The sequence below is a fragment of the Mobula birostris genome, chromosome 15, assembly GCF_030028105.1.
Source record: "Mobula birostris isolate sMobBir1 chromosome 15, sMobBir1.hap1, whole genome shotgun sequence".
NCBI classification, from domain to species: domain Eukaryota; kingdom Metazoa; phylum Chordata; class Chondrichthyes; order Myliobatiformes; family Myliobatidae; genus Mobula; species Mobula birostris.
This window is the reverse complement of record NC_092384.1, coordinates 47,400,006-47,421,535: the sequence shown is the minus strand read 5'-3', so window position 1 is coordinate 47,421,535 and position 21,530 is coordinate 47,400,006. Positions and strand designations below refer to the sequence as shown.

The 21,530-nt window shown below is 41.2% G+C and overlaps 1 protein-coding gene across 1 annotated transcript in view; it reads left to right on the top strand.

The window, feature by feature from the left end:
* Positions 1-271: 271 nt before the first annotated feature.
* Positions 272-21,530, top strand: part of slc7a5 (solute carrier family 7 member 5) — a 55,255-nt gene continuing 33,996 nt past the window's right edge. Inside the window, exons 1-2 of the mRNA XM_072279726.1 lie at positions 272-1,072; positions 13,431-13,556. Of these exons, the coding sequence (XP_072135827.1) occupies positions 484-1,072; positions 13,431-13,556 (715 nt within the window). The 5' untranslated portion in view covers positions 272-483. The remainder of the gene's footprint in view (positions 1,073-13,430; positions 13,557-21,530) is intronic.

Below are 21,530 nucleotides of genomic sequence, written 5' to 3'. Positions count from 1 at the left end.
ATCAGTGTTTTCTATGTTTATATCAACTCATTTTATCACGGGTATAATTCTTCAGGTTACCTTTAGCTACCAAATCTTTCAAGAAAAAAACGGAATTAAATAGCAGCTTGAAATATCTACTGTTCTCTCAGTATTTTACTCTTTTGACGCAAGTATATTGACAAAAGAAGACAAGTTAGATTTGCGGGAACTACAGATGAAAAGCGAATTGAAAGAGTGCGACTCCCAGCAAAGCGCCGACTGATCCGCCCAAGTATTGCATCATACCGGAATCCGTACGTAAGAGTTTGAATGGTTGGGAGGACAACGCTTAGAAGAATGATTCAGTGATCCCACGGTATTTAACTGGAGGCAAATTTGGCATTTAAAAGTGAAAAATAAGCAGGTCGTGTCCATTTTCAGAGGGTCCAGAGGGGCGACAGCGGCACCTTTCAGACTAAACCAACGGTACCAACGAGAGGCTGAGACTGAATTCAAGACCTCATGTCTAATTTAAAGAAGAGAGGCTCGGGGTCAGTCCGAGAGGCAGGGGAAGACTGCAGTCAGGTGAAAGAGAAAATGTTAGCAGCAGATGCGAACGGGGAACCGGGTGTGTGCCCCGGCTTGGACCAGGATAGCCCACAAACACCGGGCTCGCAGGCGGCACCCACCGAACCCTCCGGTGTCGTCTTGAAGAGAACTATTACCCTAAGGAACGGGATCGCTATTATTGTGGGAACCATTATCGGCTCGGGTATCTTCATCACACCCACTGGTGTTGTGCGAGAGGCCGGCTCCGTTGGTTTCTCGCTCATCATCTGGTCCATGTGTGGCGTCTTCTCCACCATCGGAGCGCTCTGCTACGCAGAGCTGGGCACCACCATCGTGAAGTCGGGAGGGGACTACGCGTACATTCTGGAGGTGTACGGCTCTCTCATGGCTTTCCTCAAACTCTGGATCGAATTGCTCATCATTCGGCCCAGCTCACAGTACATCGTGGCGCTGGTCTTTGCCACTTATATCATCAAACCCGCCTTCCCCAATTGCGCCGTGCCCGAAGACGGAGCCAAATTGGTGGCTTGTCTCTGTATCTGTAAGTATGGATCAGCACAGGATATAGCTTCAGCTCGAGCCACTGTGGCACGGAACTATGTAATGCAACCCTTCTCCGAATCGCTTCTCCTGTTTTTTGGGAAACTGGATAATTTTTTTAAATAGCTTTCTGCGCTTGAATACGGTTGTGATGTTTATCAAAGCAGATTTGTTCCTGAGTGTCTTAATTATTGAGGCAAGTAAGGCATAATTAAAGGGTTATTTAAGATGTTTTGTTTTAGAACAGATTCTTTAAAACTTTCTTCTATAAACGAAATTCATTTTGATTTACGGCCTCTTTTATTTTGTAACAGTGTTCCGGGCCGCATGGCGCTGCTACGCCGGATCCACGTGCGATTGCTTTTTCTGTTTCATTGTACAGTACGGTTCGTCATGATTCTGTTTTTATAGCTTATTGGACGGGGCGGCTGTCAAACATACTTCCCATGTATGTGCTCGATTTGCTGATGCAACAGCTTGCTGAGTGGACGAAAGCCAAGACCGTCCCCACCCCCACACTTTCTTTGTACTATTTCTCGGTGAAATTCAGCTTAAAAACAGTATGCCACTAGACAAAAGAAGTGAATTTAAAAACGCAAACACGAGGAAATCTGCAGATGCTGGAAATTCAAGCAACACACACAAAATACTGGTGGAACGCAGCATGACTATCTATAGGAAGGGTCTCGGCCCGAAACGTCGACTGTACCTCTTCCTATAGATGTTGCCTGGCCTGCTGCGTTCACCAGCATTTTGTGTGTGTTGAGACAAAAGAAGTACTTATTTTGTCACACGCTGCCTTCCCCGGGTGGAGGAAATCCTATGATAATATCTGTCCAGTCAACGTCCTCTAGGACAGGTGGGCACTGTACAGGATTTTGACAGTATCCAAAAACATGGTTAAAGTTATCACACCAATGAGTGGCTTTGGTGTGTAGATAACCTCTGCATGCAGGGATTTTGTTTTTTGAAATTGAGGCTTTAAATGTGGTCGATCATAATAGGTAATTTGGGTGGAAGAGAATATGTGAAGGTCAAAATATCTGTTTAGGTTGTGCCTTTGTTCTGTACCAGGAAAATAGTGCTCAGTAACAGGGAATGTACTGGAAGCTTGCCCAAATGTCAATTTGAGATCGAACAGAAATTCTCTGCTCCACTGTTGGGCTGAGTGTTAGAGTGAATTCCATCTTGCCCATAAAAGTTCCTTTTCCTGAAATATTATGCAGTACTTTGAGCCTTGACTAAATTTGAAAAAAAAACTTGTATGGTAGAAACATAAAGTCAGTTTTTAAATATTCTTTAGTTGAAGCTGTAAATTCTACTAGTGTTTGTTCAGGCTATTTATTTTCAGATAGTTTTCAAAAGAAAATTATCGGAATTCTACACTGAAGCTGCTATCCAAAGAGCTCCTCAAGTCAATAGAAATGCTGTGAAATGTTCCTGCATTTTACAATACACAATGTGTTGGTCTCATACACTTGCTCTACCTTCTAAAAATATTACTTTGAAATTTTATATGCAGTACTTTCTTCAGGAAAACTGAATTAAAATTTTGTGTTCCATCTTGTTGCTTTAGCTGAAATAATTGTAATTAAAGTTTAATCAAAGCAGCCCAGAAGTTAGAGAAGCTTCTGTTGTGTCCTTGAGCTTGATATGGAGAAATTGTTTCTTTTCAATAACTTGATCTCTACCTCACAAGAACATTTCAATTTACGTCTTCCATATGATGTGATCTGACATCTATTTAATTGTTGAGCATGCTTGGTTCTGTCTCCCTATTTTGTGGAGCTGACAGCTCCTGAAAACTTATCAAGTCAGAAAGTTCAGCATGTGTTCCAAATTAATTTAAGCACATTTTGTTTATACTGTTTACTAATGCACCATCTATTCAGTGGTTCCAGATGATAGCTTGCCATAAAGTTAGAGTTAGTGATGTTGGTATTTCAAATGTTTAGTGCATTATTTGTAAAGAGTACAGATAATAACATATATGTAAGCAGAATCAGCCCAAGTATTTCTACCCACATGAAACCTAGATTCTCAACAAACATTTTTGCAGAAATCCCTCTGCACCTTCCACGCTTCCATGTGAGCCTGGTGTCAATGGATTGTTACATCTTGGTGCTCTGCCAGCTCATTGCTCAGTCCTATGTGACTTTTGCAGCCGAAGGTTTATTCTCAGTTTAATTCACTTCCCCACACCAGCTCAGTGTCTCATGGTGGACTTTGAAGTCGCCGGGCTAGTCACTGAGATCATCCTCAGCCCCGAGGGATGGCCTTAAAAGAGGGAGAAGACAACTCATGGATACCAGTAGTCTTTGCATGTAGCTAAATGCACACTTGTCCTGTATTTTAAGAGCGTATTAACAGTAAATGAAAAACAACCAGTGCCATTGTTTCCTTTGCTGATGATTCATGGTAGTTTTCTGCAGGCTTTTGATAGTTTACTCCTTTCCTCCTTAACTTGGCTGTGGGGCCTCTTTTGTTAAGTTTTTATTATTAACCTTTCACCCAGTGCAACATAGAGTGCAAAATTGGAATTCAGTGTTGCTGAGGGAAGTACTGTATATAAGCTTTCAAAGTGTTACTTCAATGTGTGTATCTGAGACCAACATATAAAATGTGCTGCAGGAATGTACCATTTGATTATTGTTATCCAGTGATTTGAATAATTTAAATGGTGGATTATTCCATTATTTCTGAGAACTTGGATGTGGGAAAGGTAATATTAATGTTCATGTTAATTTGTCTTGTTTGCAGGTCATAATTGTTTCACAGTGTCTTCATTGCAAAAATTGGGGCTGTCTAGGTAATTTGATAAAGTTGCAAGCTCTTTGAAGGCAATTTGAAAATCTGTCTGTTTTGTATATACTACAATATTTGCATGCTAATTACGTCTGAGCTGGAGGTTCTACACACTTTATTGGAAGTTGAAATTCTGTTGTCACAGATGGTGTGTTCAGGGACCAAAAATGGGCCGTGCACCACAGATACTCTGAAAATTGGATCTTGTACACCAAAAATTAACAAAAGTAGTACTGATCACTACAATGTCATGAAAGTGCATTTCTTATTAAATCAAGTTTGTAAAAAGAATAAATGTTCTAGCTTTCCACACAAAGAGTAAGCAGTCGACGTTTCAGGCCAAAACTTCTGATGAAGGGTCTCTGCCCGAAACATCGACTGTTTACTCTTTTCCATAGAGTTTCATTGTACCTATGTATAATAACAATAAAGATCATTCAATTCAATACAATTCAATTCAATGCTGCCTGGCCTGCTGAGTTCTCCAGCATTTTGGATATATTACTTTGATTCCCAGCATCTGCAAATTTTCTGTTCTTTAACATTCTAATTTTACATGATTAGCTTACTGAAAATATAGTACAATGTTATCAAACTAACTTGTTCAGGGAAAAAATAATTTTTATTCCAATTTTCACCTGAAGTTGCCTTTATTTTTCTTGCTCCATAAACAGGGATAGAGGAGACCTCCATTATTTTGATGAATTGCAGGTAACGGTAGTAATAAGAAACAAATAGGAATGGTATGATAGCATAGTGTTAGGCTAACCGCAGTTACAGTGCCAGTGACCCGATTCAATTCATCCCACCCACTGTCTGTAAAGAGTTTGTATGTTCTCCCTGTGACCACATGGGTTTCCTCTCAAAGTCCAAAGATGCACAGATTAAAAGGTTGATATAACATGGACGTAGTTGAGCCCGAAGGGGCATGTTACCATGCTGCCTTTAAATCTTTTTTTTAAATGAGCAGAGTTTGAATAATTTAAATAATTATTTTGAATCTGTGGACATTAGATTAGTCATTTGAATTCTGTCTACATGATCTTAAGGCACCACAGCAAAATAACAATATGTATGTGCTTTAGATAATAAAATAAATCTCATTTCAACGCTTTTTCAGAATTTGAAATAAGATGTAAAGGTGATCACAGTTTTTGTTTAAAATACAGTTACTATTTTCAGTATTGCTATAGAAAAAATTTGTCACTCTTGCCTAATTATCAAAAATTGCTACAAAAATAATACCAAAGTACAATTTGCCTTTAACTGAAACTATTCCATCATGTAATGCTAAAAGTGAATTATTACATATCCCAGGCTAAGCTGAAAAATAATGGTGCACGGGATCCGAGGGAGAGTGGCAAATTGGATCCAAAGTTGGTTCTGCAGCAGGTAGTAGAGGAAGTGTTTGAGAGTGATTTTCTAACTGCAAGGCTGTTATCATTGGGGTTACATAAGTTTTGTACACAATTCTTTACTTCTTCTTGTCACTTTGGACTAAATGTAAAGAAGTTTGCACATGCTTTAACATTGGCTCTGTGGTTGAGTGGAAAGTGGAAAGCATTAGACTTCAGAAGGATATAGGCGTTAATTGGGCAGAAGAGTAGCTAATGGAGTTCAAGCAATGAAGTTTGTGGTTGTGCACTTGGGGAGATGCAACATGGCAAAGGAATTTCAATGAATAGGAAAATATTGAGAGTTGTGGAGGAACAGAGGCGAAAGGTGGTAGAATAAATTGATTATCTGATTAAGAAGACGCATGGATATTTTCTGTTATTAGCTGTAACGTGGAATGTAACACCAGTCATGTTTTGCTAGTCACAGCTTTAGTTAGGTCACAGCTGAATTATTATCTACTGTTCTGATTGCTATATTACAGTTAAGGTATGAATGTGCTTGTAGAGGCAGCAGCAGAAATTTACAAGGATGTTGCCAGAACTATGAAGTTCTGGCAACATGTGGGTCGTTTCCAATGAAACAGAGGAGGTTACAGAGATATTTAATAGGGTGTATGAAATTTTGTGCAGCCTAGATCAAGTAACAAGGATAGATTTGTTTTCCTTAGCTGATGGTTCAGAAAAATCAGTGGGCATAGAATTAGATTTTGGTAAACGACCCTAGGAGGCAGATGTGGAAATTTTAAAAAATCACCCAGACATCAGAAGAGGTCTGGAGCTCACAGAAAGGGTGGTAAAGGCTGCAGCAATCATTTAAACAGGGTCCTGGATGTGTAGTTGAGGAGCTGTGACCTGCAGTGCGCTGTCTGTAAAGAGTTTGTACGTTCTCCCCATGACCGCGTGGGCTTCCTGCCGGTGCTTCGGCTTTCTCCCACGTTCAAAAAATGTAGGGGTTGGTCACGCTGCTGTAAATTGGGTGGTGTGGGGGTCACTGGGCTAGAAGGCCCTGTTACTCTGCTGTATCTAAATAAGATCAATGGTGGAAAGCCGGGTTTAGGTACGACAGGTTGACTTCAACTGACGTGGACACTAGACCGGAAGGGATACTGCTTCAGTTCAGTTTTTTTCCCTCTATATTTACTTATCATGTGTTTCATCGCACTGCTGCTGTAAAGTTAACGGCTTTCATGACGTATGCAGGTGATATTAAATCTGATTCTGATTCTGCTTCCAAAGTTTTATTTTGTGTTTCAACCTATTTGTATTCCTTGCCATTGACAAGTGTGTTGGCCTCACTTTAGTAAATTAAGAGTGAACTTAAGCACGAAATGTTTGTTTAAAAAGAAAGGAACAGAAAATTCTATAGTTACTACTAAATGTATGAAGTACTTATTAATAATGACCTAAATATTTTCACAATCCAAACCTAAATAGAGTTACTGTGCAGATAATTTGTTGTTTTGTTGGTTAGATATAATGTGAATCTTTAAAAACAAGTTGGCAAAATCGGTTATTAGTCAATGTGGTTGAAGCAGGTTTTTCTGATGCAAGCCTTGTCTTGTGTTGCACTCGTTCACTCTGCAGTGGGTGGACCTGAAGTTAATATTAATTTACAAGCAGCTGTTTAACTATGCAATGTACATTTGCTTTGACAGCCTTTTGAATTATGTTGTAAGGTAGAGAGGTCATGTTGCAACTCTGCAATCTCTGGCGAGACCACACTTAGAGTGTTGTGTTCAGTTCTGGTCACCTCATTATAGGAAGGACATGGAAGCTATGGAGAGGGCGCAGAGGGGATTTACCAGGATGTTGCCTGGATTGGAAAACAAGTCTTATGAGGTAAGGTTAGCAGAGCTGGGACTTTTCTCTTTGGAATGTAGAAGGATGAGAGGGGACTTGATAGAGGTCTACAAGATTATGAGAGGCATAGATAGGGTGGATAGCCAGTACCTGTTTCCCAGGGCATGAATAGCAAACACCAGAGGGCATAGGTACAAAGTTAAGGAAGGGAAGTCTAGGGAAGACATCAGGGGTAAGTTTTTTACACAGACGTTTGTGGGTGCCTGGAATGACTTAGCAGGGATGGTGGTGGAGGCTAAAACATTAGGGGTATTTAAGAGCCTCTTGGACAGGCACATGGATGAAAGAAAAATTGAGGGTTACGGGGTAGTGTGGGTTTAGTACGTTTTTTTAAAGGAATATATTGGGTCGGCACAACATCGAGGGCTGAAGGGCCTGTACTGTGCTGTAGTATTCTAGAGTCTAGTGTCTAGTGACAGTAAGGTCCTCCTTCTATTAATTGTTTTGCCCATCATATTCCACACACTTTTTGCTTACAGCAAAGTATCATGTGTTGTTGCCCTTCTATATCAAATGGTTTTCGTGCCAATGATTAATGTTTCAGCTACAGCGAATTAGTTTTATTGTTATAATTACTGTACTGATAAATAATACAAATTTGAACCACAATAGCAAAGTTTTGAGAATTAGGTTTGGTACTTATATTGTGTACAGCAGGCTGTCTTTTGTATAATATACTGTTGTTGACATCTCAAAGCTTGAAGACAGCATATTAATGGGGCAATTTTAACTTGTACATTGGTTTTACTCTCTACAGAATGCATATCTCCTACAGCATTTTATCATGAAATCTATATACTCAGTATTAAATCTCTCTTTGCACCTAACCTGCTAAGCTGGTTAATTGTAAACACAAAATAATCTGCAGATGCTGTTGTCAAAGGAACACTCACAATGCACTGGAGGAACTCAGCAGGTCAGTCAGCATCAGTTGAAAAGATTAGTCGACATTTCGGGCCAAAACCCTTCGTCAGGACTGAAGGAAGAACTTTGGGGAGGGTTTGAAGAATGCTGGTAGTTGAAAAAAACAGTAATTTGAAAGGCAAAAGGGTAGGGGAAGGGAAGCAGGGAGGGGATTGGCAGGAGAACAATGTGCAGTAGTAGAAGGAGGCGGAACTATGAGGGAGGTGATGTGAAATAGGGATAGAAGAAGGGAGGGGGAGGGAATTACCGGAAGTTGGAGAAGTCTATGTTCATACCAAAGGGCTGGAGACTACCTAGATGGTATATGAGGTGTTGCTTCTCCAACCTGAGTTTAGCCTCATCATGGCAGTAGAGGAGGCCATGTATGGACGTATCTGAATGGGAATGGGAAGCAGAGTTGAAGTGGGTGGCTGCTGGGAGATCTTGTCTGTTGTGGCGGACGGAGTGGATGTGCTCGACGAAGCAGTCCCCCAATCTGCATCGGATTTCCCCGCTGTAGAGGAGGCAGCACCGGGAGCACCGGATGCAGTAGGTGACCCCAACAGATTCGCAAGTGAAGTGTTGCCTCACCTGGAAGGACTGTTTGGGGGCCTAAATGGTGGCAAGAGAGGAGGTGTAGGGACAGGTGTAGCACTTACGCTTACAGGGATAAGTGCCGGGTGGGAGATCTGTGGGGATGGACGTGCGGATAGGTGAGTCGCGGAGGGATCGATCCCTGCGGGAAGCGGAGAGGGGTGGAGAGGGAAAGATGTGCATAGTGGTGGGGTCCTGTTGAAGGTGGCAGAAGTTGCGGAGGATAATGTGCTGGATCCGGAGGCTGGTTGGGTGGTAGGTGAGGACAAGGGGAACTCTGTCCCTGTTGTGGTGGCGGAAAGATGGGGTGAGGGCCGAAGTGCGGGAAATGGAGGAGATGCAGGTGAGGGCATCATTGATCACTGTAGAAGGGAAACCACAATCCTTAAAGAAAGAGGACATTTGAGATGTTCTGGAACGGAAAGCCTCTTCCTGGGAGCAGATGCGGTGGAGACGGAGGAACTGGGAATAGGGAATGGCATTTTTGCATGTGGCGGGGTGGGAAGAGGTATAGTGGAGGTAGTTATGAGAGTCAGTGGGCTTGTAGAAGATGTCAGTGGACAGTCTGTCTCCAGAGATGGAGACCGAGACATCGAGAAAGGGGAGAGAAGTGTCAGAGATTGACCAAGTGAATTTGAGGGCTGGGTGGAAGTTTGAAGTAAAGTCAATGAAATTGACGAGTTCAGCATGGGTGCAGGGAGCAGCACCAATGTAGTTGTCAGTGTATCGAAGGAAAAGTTGGGGAGCAGTACCAGAATAGGTTTGGAGCACAGACTGTTCCACATAACCAATGAAGAGGTAAGCGTAGCTGGGTCCCATGCGAGTTCCCATAGCTACACCCTTAGTCTGAAGAAAGTGGGAAGGGCCAAAAGAGAAGTTATTAAGTGTGAGAACCAGTTCTGCCAACCGGAAGAGGGTAGTGGTGGTGGGGAACTGGTGAGGTCTATTATTCAGGAAGTAGTGGAGGGCTTTGAGGCCTTCTTGATGGGGAATGGAGGTGTATAAGGATTGGACATCCGTAGTCAAAATGAAGCGGTTGGGACCGGGGAACTGGAAGTTATTGAAGAGGTGGAGGGCATGGGATGTATTGCGGATGTAGATGGGGAGGGACTGAACTATGGGTGACAAAATGGAGTCCAGGTAGGCAGACACAAGTTCGGTTGGACAGGAGCAGGCAGAAACTATGGGTCTGCCAGGACAGTCAGGCTTGTGTATCTTTGGGAGGAGGTAAAACCAAGCAGTACGGCGTGTGGGAATAATGAGTTTAGCGGCTGAGGATGGAACATCTCCGGAGTTGATAAGGGCAGTGATTGTGCGGGAGACAATGGTTTGATGTTTTTTAGTGGGGTCCTGTTGCAGGGGTAAGTAAGGAGGTGTCAGGGAGCTGCTGTTTGGCCTCAGTGAGGTAGAGGTCCGTCCGCCAGACTACTACGGCACCACCTTTGTCAGCAGGTTTGATGGTGAGGTTTCGATTAGTGCGGAGAGAGTGGAGGGCAGTGCGTTCAGAGGGAGTGAGGTTGGAACAGGAGAGAGGAGTGGTGAAGTTGAGACGGTTGATGTCTCGGTGACAGTTGGAGATGAAGAGATCGAGTGCAGGTAGAAGGCCCGGGCGGGGTGCAGGAGGAGGAGGAGGGTTGAAGACAGGAGAAGGGGTCATCAGTAGGGGGAGGGGAATCCTTGTCAAAGAAGTAGGCTCGGAGACATAGGCGACGGAAGAAGAGTTCAACGTCATGGCGGGCACGGAACTCACTGAGGTGTGGACGGAGGGGGACAAAAGTGAGGCCCTTGCTAAGGACAGAACGTTCTGCCTCAGAGAGGGGAAGGTCAGAGGGGATGGTGAAGACATGGCAATGGTTGGGGCTGGGGTTGGAGGAGGGTGAAGAGTGGGAGGTCTCAGGAGGGAGAGGGGGGTTGGGATTAAACTGGTTAATTGGTGTTCACTTCATATCTAGTTCCTTTTATCTGCTGTGAACTACTGTAACTTATGATAAGACCGCCCACATGCAGTCTTCTGATTAAAGTGGAGAACAAAAGGATCTTGGTAGTGGAACAAATGTACATAGAAACAGAGAAATCTACAGCACATTACAGGCCCTTTGGCCCACAATGTTGTGCTGACCCTGTAACCTACTCTAGAAATTGCCTAGCATATCCCTAGCACATAGCCCTCTATTTTTCTAAACTCCATGTACCTATCTAAGAGGCTCTTAAAAAACCCTATTGTATCTGCTTCCACCACCGCCGCCAGCAGTGCATTCCACGCACCCACCACTCTCTGTGTGAAAAACTTGCCCCTGACATCCCCTCTATACCTGTTTCCAAGCACCTTAAAACTATGCCCCCTCGTGTTAGCCATTTCAGCCCTGGGAAAAAGCCTCTGGCTATCCACACGATCAATACCTCTCAGCATCTTATACACCCCTATCAGGTCCCCTCTCATCCTCTGTCGCTCCAAGGAGAAAAAGCCAAGTACACCCAACCTATTCTCATAAGGTACACCCTCCAATCCAGGCAACATCCTTGTAAATCTCCTCTGCACTCTGACTATAGTATCCACATCCTTCCTGTAGTGAGGTGACCAGAACTGAACACAGTACTCCACGTTGGGTCTGACCAAGGTCTTGTATAGCTGTAACATTACCTCACGGCTCTTGAACTCAATCCCACGGTTGATGAGAGACTCGGACCCCAAGGTCTCTCAGATCCTCCACACTGCCAAGAGTCTTACCATTTGTATTATATACTGTCTTTAAATTGGACCTACCAAAATGAATCACTTGACACTTATCTAGGTTGAACATCATCTGCCACTTCTCAGCCCAGTTCTGCATCCTATCGATGAACCACTGTAACCACTGGCAACCCTCCAGACTATCCACAACACCCCCAACCAGTGTGTCATCAGCAAACTTACTAACCTACCCTTCTACTTCTTCATACAGGTCATTTCTAAAAATCACAGAGAGGAGGGGTCCCAGAACAGATCCCTGTGGAACACCACTGGTCACCAACCTCCATGCAGAATATGAACCATCTACAACCACTCTTTGCCTTCTGTGGGCAAGCCAATTCTAAATCCACAAAGCAAGGTCTCCTTGGATCCCATGCCTCCTTACTTTCTGAAGGAGCCTGGCATGGGGAACCTTATCAAATGCCATACTGAAATCCATATAAGCTACATCTACTGATCTACCTTCATCAATGTGTTTAGTCACCCACTTATCTGTCTCCTGTGGCCCTGGTGTGACTACCTGCCTGTAGCTTCTGTCTATCACCACTTCAATCTCCCTAACAAGCCGAAGGTCATCAAGGTGCAGCTTCAGTTCCCTAACACGGTCTCTAAGGAGCTGCAGCTCGATGCACCTGATGCAGATGTGGCCATCAGGGAGGCTGGAAGTCTCCCTAACATCACACACCTGACACCCAGAACAGAAAACTGGCCTTGCAGTCATACCCACTATTCTATGCGCCAAGCCCCGCGAAACACTCCTTTTTTAAACTCTTCTCCCCAACCTGTGAGAAACTCTCTCTTCGAATCGATTGGTCTGCCGCTAATGCATCGAGCCCCGGGAAACACTCCTTTTTCAAACTTTTCTCCCTGACCTGTGTGAAGCTCTCTCTCTATGAATCGATTGGTCCACCACTAATGCTAAACCGTACTATAAATTGCCTATTTAGAGTTTATACAGTCATATTCAGTTTGTCTTATTGTATTTAATAGCTGTTTGTATCTATTTTTAATAGAAGTCAGTAATATAAATTGGTTCTTCACTAGAGGAGGTGTTGCAGCACTAAAGGTGACAGTGTGTTAAATTTTAAACTCTTGGTGCTAATGATCAATTTATTTAGGTGGTTAGGTATTTGAAAGTCTTAACACAAGGTAAAGTTTTAACAGCAGAGCATAGGAACTTTGAGTTCTCTTAGACCCTATGGTTCAATTATGGTTCAATTATTCATCATTTTCTCACTTGATTTCACAAAGACAAGCAAAGATGTTGGCTACCGAAACTAAGTTTAGTTCTTTCATCTTGGATAAATTGTACATTCCTCTTGAATGAATGAAAGCTTAGTTTAATGGTAGCAGTTTAGTCTTTCTGAGGATTAGCCCTCTTATCAGTATTGAACATAAAGTACAAAACAGAACTATGACTGAGAGGCCACTTGAGCCATGCTATTATGCCTCTCTTGTTCTAGTATCTACCTTGTTGATTGGAACAACTGCGTGCTTGAAACAAGGATTTCTAACAGAAGTGTAATTTTATCCCAGTTTAGTCAGTTCACTTGAATTGAAACAATTCATTTAGAAAGTTCTATTGGGTCTTGTGAAGTACTTTATTTTTTTTAACTGCTTATGATTACTTAAGAACGACTTCTTCTTCCACAAGGTTCTTTTTATTAAAACTAGAATCAAAATTTTATCTTGAATAAATAGCATGACAGAAAGCTTTGAAGGTTGGAACATGAGGGACACTATTTTATTCAGCAAATGATTGGGACCTGGAATGCAATGCCAGAAATTATTTATTGGACTGTAAATTTATCTCCCAAGTTCCTGAGCCATTTTGATAAGTCCCACCACACCAGCTATGGTCGTTCAGTTGAATAAACATTATGAAGTGCCAATACGTATTTTAGGCCCTGCTTGAAGAAATATGATATGAGCCTATCTGAGCTTTCATATGTGAACGTCGGTAGTAGTTGCAAACATTTATCCTTTTTCTTTTAAGAAAGTCAAATATGTAGGATATTTAAGGAAAATGCAAATCATGCAATTTAAACATTGATTTTCTTCTTTTTCAGTGTTTCTGACTGCAGTGAACTGCTACAGTGTAAAGGCAGCTACAAGAGTGCAAGATATCTTTGCTGCAGCCAAGTTGCTGGCATTGATTATCATCATTATTTTGGGCTTGGTGCAAATTTTTAAAGGTAAGTACGTGACAGATTTTAATTGTACAATCAGTCTGTTCCTGCTTGGTTTTCTGGAAAAGACAGGAGTGCACTGCTCTGGTTTGGAAGGTAATTCACCTTGACCTTCTGAAGGGCAGTTAGGAATTGGTACTAAATGTAGTTCTTTCCTGTGGCGTTCACAGTCAATAAGAAACAATTGTACCATTCATCCAATTGGATTACATTTATCCTGACTCAAAATATTTGGTCAATGTATTTTGTCTGTTAAATTTAGCACTGCGATTAAACATAAAATCGTTAATTGGTTCTGCCGTGGTGAAGAGATGTCCAGCCTTAAATGTTTCCTGAATTATATATATATGTATGTATATGTATGTATTTTATAATTTTAATATCCTTCAATCTAAAAGCAATAACAATTCAAGTAGCGAAATTTCACTAATTTTGTGTGCATCAGCACTCATAAGTTTTAAAAACTTACTGCTGTCTTTATGGGGAAAAAAACTTTCATTCCATCCTATTAACAACCATATTTTGAAATTTGGTCTCCACAATGGACTGATATAACTCAATTGGTGTATCAAGTCTTTGGATAAGTCTTCTATTTTCTTGAAATTAATGCATCCTGACACAACTATATTTTGGGAATTTCATTGTGTCTTATTTATTTCATTCTGCAGTAAAATAACATTGTGTAGAGGTGGTGATTTTAATCTTATAAGCTTTCATGGTATTATTTTGAAAGAAAGCTTTTATTACATTATGTTTGGGTTGTCAATCAACTAACTTTAGCTGGCTTAAACAAATGGGATGTATATTAATCTGGCAGGTAATGGTCTTAACACAGTCATCACCAAAAGTTCTCAAATTGCCAGGTTAAAATAAAGCCGCTGTTCACTGCTTTACATGTATCATATCATTTTTTCCCTTTAAACTAGAAAAATTATGTTATTTAATGAGTCATGTGGCCTGCCTTGCCAAAGATGTAGGATGTCATTCTAGTTCATGGTATGAAATGGCAAGATATTAGTTGGGAATGCATGAGGTAAAGAGGTTGGATAAATGAAAAGAGTGAAAAACAGTTTTGAAGACGTGGAAGAGAAGTGTACGTAATTTCGTGATAGTTTAGTGGAGAGTAAGCCTTATCCAGAATAATTGCATTGTGCTAGAGTACATTTGGTAAACCTAGTATCTGTGGAAAATACAGTAATTTAAGGTGAATGGAATCATTGGTCGCAGTAACCTCAACGGTACTATGGGGTGCCATGGTAGTGTAGCGGTTAAACTCTATTACAGCTCGGAATGTCTAGCATCGTCTGTGAGGACTTTGTACATTCTTCTCGTGAATGTGTGGGTTTCTTCTGGGTGCTCTGGTTTCCTCCCACAATCCAAAGGCCTACCGGTTAGAAGTTTAATTGGTCATTGTAAATTGCACTTTGATTAGTCTAGTGTTAAATAGGGGGTTGCTGGGCCGCAAGGCTCAGTGGGGTGAAGGGGCCCGTTCTGTGTTGTATCCTAAAAAAAAATAAACTAAAACCAACAATAAACTAGTTATAATAGTTTGCACCCTTTATTCTCTCTACAATTCCCCCTTTTTCCTGTTTTCTCACTTTTGCAGTTCTCTTGAAGGATCCTTGAGATGTAATGTCACTCCTTGTTTCTTTGCCAACAGATACTGTTTGATCTGCCTGGTGCTTCCAGCATTTCCCGTTTCAATCAAAATGCAACTTGCATTACTAGTGCGATGTGGTGCCCTGCTTACATCACTTACCGCTTTGGACAGGTGCAGAGTTTGTGCATGTGTAATAGGTGCCCGTTTTCAGCCAGCCTCCCATCAAAGTAAATTTATTATCAATGTTACTATATACCACCTTGAGATTAATTTTCTTGCAGGTGCTTACGTGAGAACAATACAATAGAATTTAGGGGGAAATCCCATACATAAGCAAAGACTGACAAATTACCAATGTGCAAACGAAGACAAACTGTGCAAGTTTAAAAAAAAGTATTGACAGTACGAGTTGTAAGGTGTTCGGAGAGTGTCTGTACTTTGTATAATCAGTTCAGAATAGTGTGACTGACGTTATCCACACTGGTTCAGGAGCCTGATGGTTATAGGGTAATAACTTTTCCTGAGCTTGGCAGTGTGGGACCTAGGGATTCATACTGTCTACCCAATGGTAGTAGTGAGAACACTTTCTGTAGTCTTTTCCATACCTGAGCGATGGTGTTTCTATACCACAATGTTCTGGTCCCAGGACAGATATCCTGACGTGTCATCTTTGAGGAATTTAAAATTACTGATGCTGTCTGCGTCTTTTTTCCCTAATGAGCACTGCCACATGGACCTCCGGCTTCTAACTCCTGTAGTCAATAAGTAGTGTTGAGCACCTGTCCAGCGATCAGAATCAGAATCAGGTTTATTATCACCGGCATGTGACGTGGAATTTGTTAACTTAGCAGCAGCAGTTCAATGCAATACATATTATAGAAGAGGAAAAATATAAAATAATAATGATAAATAAGTAAATCAATGACAGTATACATACATTCAATAGATTTAAAAAAGTGCAAAAAAACAGAAATATTGTATATTTAAAAAAAAAATAAGGTAGTGTTCAAGGGTTCAATGTCCATTTAGGAATCGGATGGCAGAGGGGAAGAAGCTGTTCCTGAATCAAGTGTGTGCCTTCAGGCTTCTGTATCTCCTCCCTGATGGTAACAGTGACAAAAGGGTATGCCCTGGGTGCTGGAGGTCCTTAATAATGCACGCTGCCTTTCTGAGACCCCGCTCCCTAAAGATGTCCTTTGTACTTTGTAGGCTAGTGCCCTAGATGGAGCTGACTAGATTTACAGCTCTCTGCAGCTTCTTTTGGTCCTGTGCAGTAGTTCCCCCCCACCTCATACCAGACAGTAATGCAGCCTGACAGAATGCTCTCCACGGTACATTGTACCTGGAATCACTGTTAACAATACACTGGTGTTATTGCTTTTCTTCATTATCAGTGCTGCTTAGATCTGATTGAGTGAAGTTCATATGGTGACCAGAGTTCTGGATTATCAGCTTCAGGAGCAAAAAAATTTTGAACATGTGTTCAAGATCTTAGCTGTGTCAGTCACATTGTTGGTGTGCTTTGGGATTCTACCAAAGAGCAGTGTAAGAATACCTGATTGTCCGTAATGGTTAACAGATCGTTTAATGACCTCCTCTCCACCATTAACTCAAAAGAGTCCAGGTTGTGGCCAAGGACGGATCCAGCCTTTCTGATGCGTTTATTTAGACTTTTTACATCACCAGCACCGATGTTGCTTCCCCAACATAAAACTGCAAAGAAGATTGCACTGGCTACAACAGACTGGTAAAAGATCTCCAGCATCCTGCTGCACACATAGAAGGATCTCAGCTTCTTTAGAAAATAGAATCTGCTCATCCCCTTGTTGTAAATAGCCTTGATGTTGGTTTTCTAGTCAAGTCTGTTGTGGAGGTGAACACCCAAGTATTTGTACTCCTCCACCACCACAACTTCTCCCAGAATGTATATTGGACTCATCACAATCCTCTTCCTCCTAAAATCAGTCACCATCTTCCTAGTTTTGGCCACATTCGGGAGCAGGTAATTCCTCTGGCACCACTCCACAAACTTGTCCACCAGTCCTCTGTACTCCAACTCCTGTCCATCTTTGATATACCCAACCACTGTAGAGTCATCAGAGAACTTCTGCAAGTGACAAGACTCAGGTTTGTACTGAAAGTCTGAGGTGTGCGGTGTGAACAGAAACAGACGGGATAGTCCCTCGTGGTGATCCACCATCTCGGCTGGACAACTACCCAGCCATATATACGGGTCTATCTGCCAGGTAGTCAGTATTCCAGGAGATAGTGGATTTGTCTACACCCATCCTTTGCAGCTTCTCACTCTGAAGAAGTGTCTGGATTGTACTTAAGGCACTGGAGAAATCAAAAGAAATGTGATTCTCACAATGCCACCAGCATCAAGCAGATGGGAGAGAGCTCTGTGCAACCGGTGGATGATATCATCCCCTCCCACATGAGGATGGTAGGCAAACTGTAAAGGGTCCAATGAAGATCTCACTGGCGATCCATGGTAATTCAGGACCAGCCTCTCCAGCACTTGGATCACATGAGATTTGAGGGTTACAGTGGCATATAAAATTAGCTTGCATTCTATTAACAAATATTAAGCAAACTCTTGACTGAACCACTTCTGTAATTTCGAACATTAACTTGCTCTGCATCTTCACCATTCAGATTTAAATTCTTTAACAGAAGGGCTGTCTTCAGTTTCAAAGATAATACCCTCCTTCATTCATTGTTCATTTGAAGAGGAAGACTTATATCAACTATCCTTGTTGGACATATATTTTATGGTATCGTACATTAGCAATAATATATCCTTAAAGTAAAAACCTTACTGCAGCTTGATTCTTTTGCAAAAGCCGATCACTCCATTTCATTGATAATTGATGATCCTGCTGTTGTTTACCTAAAATGGTATTTCTACGCCACTTGCTGTTCACGACAGCCAGTCCATAGGTACTTCAGACAGTGTTTAATTTGCAGTTTGATGAGACACTCTTGCATTGGAATAAGATCGCACTTTTCTTTCTAATCAAGAGTTCCCTGTACCTCTGTGGCAGATGTTTGAAATATAACATCCCCAGATGATTTAATCTAATAAGTATTGCTATTGATTTATCATTGGCACATGTACTGAGAAATAAAGAAAAGTTTTTGTTTTGGATGCCCTTTAGTCAGGTTATGCCATAGATCAGTATGTGGAGGTAGTGAAAAGAAATACAGTGTAACTTTCTAGCTGCAGAGAAAAAGCAGTTGCTGCTCAACAAATAAAATGCAAGGATCACAATGAGGTAGATTGGGAGATCAGGATTTCAACTTTAGCACATCAGAAGGCCATTCATGAATTTGAAACAATAGGATAGGTGACTGGTTTGCCTGTTGCACTGGACTGCATTTGTTGTCTGAGATGGTGATTTCTTCAAACCTTCCTTTACTTTTGCCTTTCTGGTACTCTCATGGTGGTATTTAAATCATTGGTTAGTGCAGGTGAGGATCTCCCTTGTATGGGCCAATTAGAACATAGAAGCAGAATTAGTCTATTCAGACCATCAATTCGTCTCCAGCATTTGATCATGGTTGATGATTTATTACTCTCTCTCAACCCCATTCAACTGCCGTAACCTTTGACACCCTTACCAAATCAAGAACCTATCAACCTCTGCTTTAAATAGCCCCAATGGCTTGTCCTCCACAGATTCACTATCCTCTGGCTAAAGAAATTCCTCCTTATCTCTGTTCTAAAGAGAAATCCTTCTATCCTGGTCCTATATTTCCACTTCTGGAAAAATACCGTCTCCACTCCACACTATCCAGGCCTTTCAGTATTTGGTAGGTTTCAATGAGATCCCTCATCCTTCTGAACTCCGGGGAGTGAACTCCCTTGCGCCATCAAATGCTCCTCGTACATTAACTCTTTTCATCCCTGAGATTATCCTTGTAAATCACCTTTTGACCCTCTCCAGTGCTAGCACATCCAATCTTAGATGTGCTGGCCCAAAACTATGCACAATACTCCAAGTGTGGTGGGACTTGCAGCTTGTAAAGCCTCAGCATTACATCCTTGCCTTTTCATGCTAATTTTCTCAGAATGAATATGCATTCAACATTGCACTTGCCTTCCTTACTACTGACTCTACCTGTAAGTTAACCTTTGTTAAGCTCCTTCACTAAGACTCCCAAGTTGCTTTGCATGTCTGATATTTGAACTTCTCTACACATTTAGAAAATAGTCTATGTTTTCATTGCTTCTACCAGAGTTCATGACCCTACATGTTCCTATGCTGTATCCAATCTACCACTTCTTTGCTCATTCTCCCAACAGGACTAAGTCCTTTGCAGACTCTTCTTCCTTAGCTCTACCTGGCCCTCTACCCATCTTTGTATCATTCATAAACTGGGCCATAAAGCAATCAATTTTGTCACAATGTGAATCTCTGGGTTGGCTGAACACTTTGGTAACTTGCTAGTGTCATGATTTTTTTAGATTGTTCAACATCAAAATCTATAGTGGAATTTTCGAAGCACATGGACTACCAATCACTTTCTAATTTTTCTTGAAGCCCTTTCCATCCCAAGTAAGTTTTTGATCATTTGTTTCTTTATATTTTTGTTCAAAATCTTCTATTTCACACTGGACAAGCCACCTCAATAATTTTACTTGTTCAACTGCAATGCTATTGTACTTTTCTCTAAATATTTGGTCTGTCAAACTTAAAGACAGGTTCTGTTGTTCAAAATGAAAGATTCAGATGGATATCGGCAAAGTGCAGGCAAGTGAGAATGGCCCAAATAGGCTCTTGGACTGAAGGGTCAGTGTCTGTCCTGTATAGATCTTTTTTTTAAATCAAAATCATAATTTAAAAAAAATTATGTCAGAATCTGAACAATGTGAAGTGGGATGAATTTCTAGTTGTTTGATAGACACTATGCATCTCAGATCAGTGATGACCCTTAAACACAGGTTGCCATCTGTTCGTTTCATTCTTTTTTTACATATGAAACTGCCACAAAGTGTAAACCAAAGGAGAAGTAAGAGTTGCAGCGTGCATTAAAAATACAGTACAGGTATTGTTCTAGCAGAGTTTTCTCATGAACTTTATTGTTGGAGAGCAGTCAGAATCTTTTGTCCATTGTATTGAACTTGCAAATAGCTTGTGCTTTTTAAAAGAAAATACAAACCGGGCTTTAATGAATTCTTTTAAATGTGTTTACTGCAATTATGCCTGTGTCAGTGCAAGAAGTGCCGTGCTGAAGGATTCAATGTTAAGTGACCCACTTTTTGCAGTGGAAGCTTTCTGCTGCAGCAAAGTAATAATGAATGATTGTGCTTGAGCAAAGAACTGAGGATTCATCCACACTTTGAGTTTGATCTACAGTAAGTTCTTTCATTTAGCTTGATATGCTTTTTTGCTGTAGATCTGATTAAGTGTCAAATAACTATTTGAAATTTGAGGAATCTGTATACTCAAATTTTTCCTATGCGTAAGTGCTCAAATGACATCTCTTAAAAGTTTTCCACCACAATAATTTATTATAAAACGTCTCAAGATAGATGCATGATTACAATTGGCAGTCTGTACTGTGTTGAAAGGGGAAGAAATGGAAGAGAAAACTGCGTCAATAGAAAAATTTCCGCATGACTCTTGAATAAAAAGGGAAAGAATTGGAGCAGAATGCTTTTTGCCATTGGTATTAGGGGTGACAGGTAAGTTCAAGACTGGGGCAGAGAAGTACAGTGGTCAGGAGGAACCAAAGGAACTTGCAGAGTTAGGCAGTTGAGGCAAGGCAAGGCTGTTCAGTGATTGATAGACAAAGATTAAGGTTCTATGTTGAGGAATAGATTGATCTTTAGATAAGTGTTAAGGGGTTTAATGTAGAAAGGGAAAAACTGGATAAATTAGAGCTCATGAAGTAATGAAAGACTTAACAAAGGTTAATGTAGACGAATCAGAAAGTTCCCAATGCAATTCAAATTTCACTGGCAAAGAACAAAGAGATGGAAAATATTTCAGATTTGAAGGTGAGTAACCTTGATTAGAAATAGATTCTGTGAAATAAACCACTCTGGGGGTCAATCAAAGTACAAATTTAACTCTTCATAGAAAGTGATCAGGTGTGAAGATGAGGCATTGACAAGTGAAAGTCATGGTAGTGAAAGTTTGTAAACTGTCAGTGATGTGCAAACCACTGGCAATATGGAGACATTGGTCAATTAAGAGATGGACCCGTAGGGGTATGTATACTATCAGCATTGGTCTATCAGCAATGGTACGTGTACTAACAGCAAATGACACTGCACTCTTTAAGAAAGGAGGAAGGCAGCTGAAAAAAACATATAGACCGGTTAGCCTGACTTCAGTGGTTGCAGTCAATTGTTAAGGATGAGGTTTGGT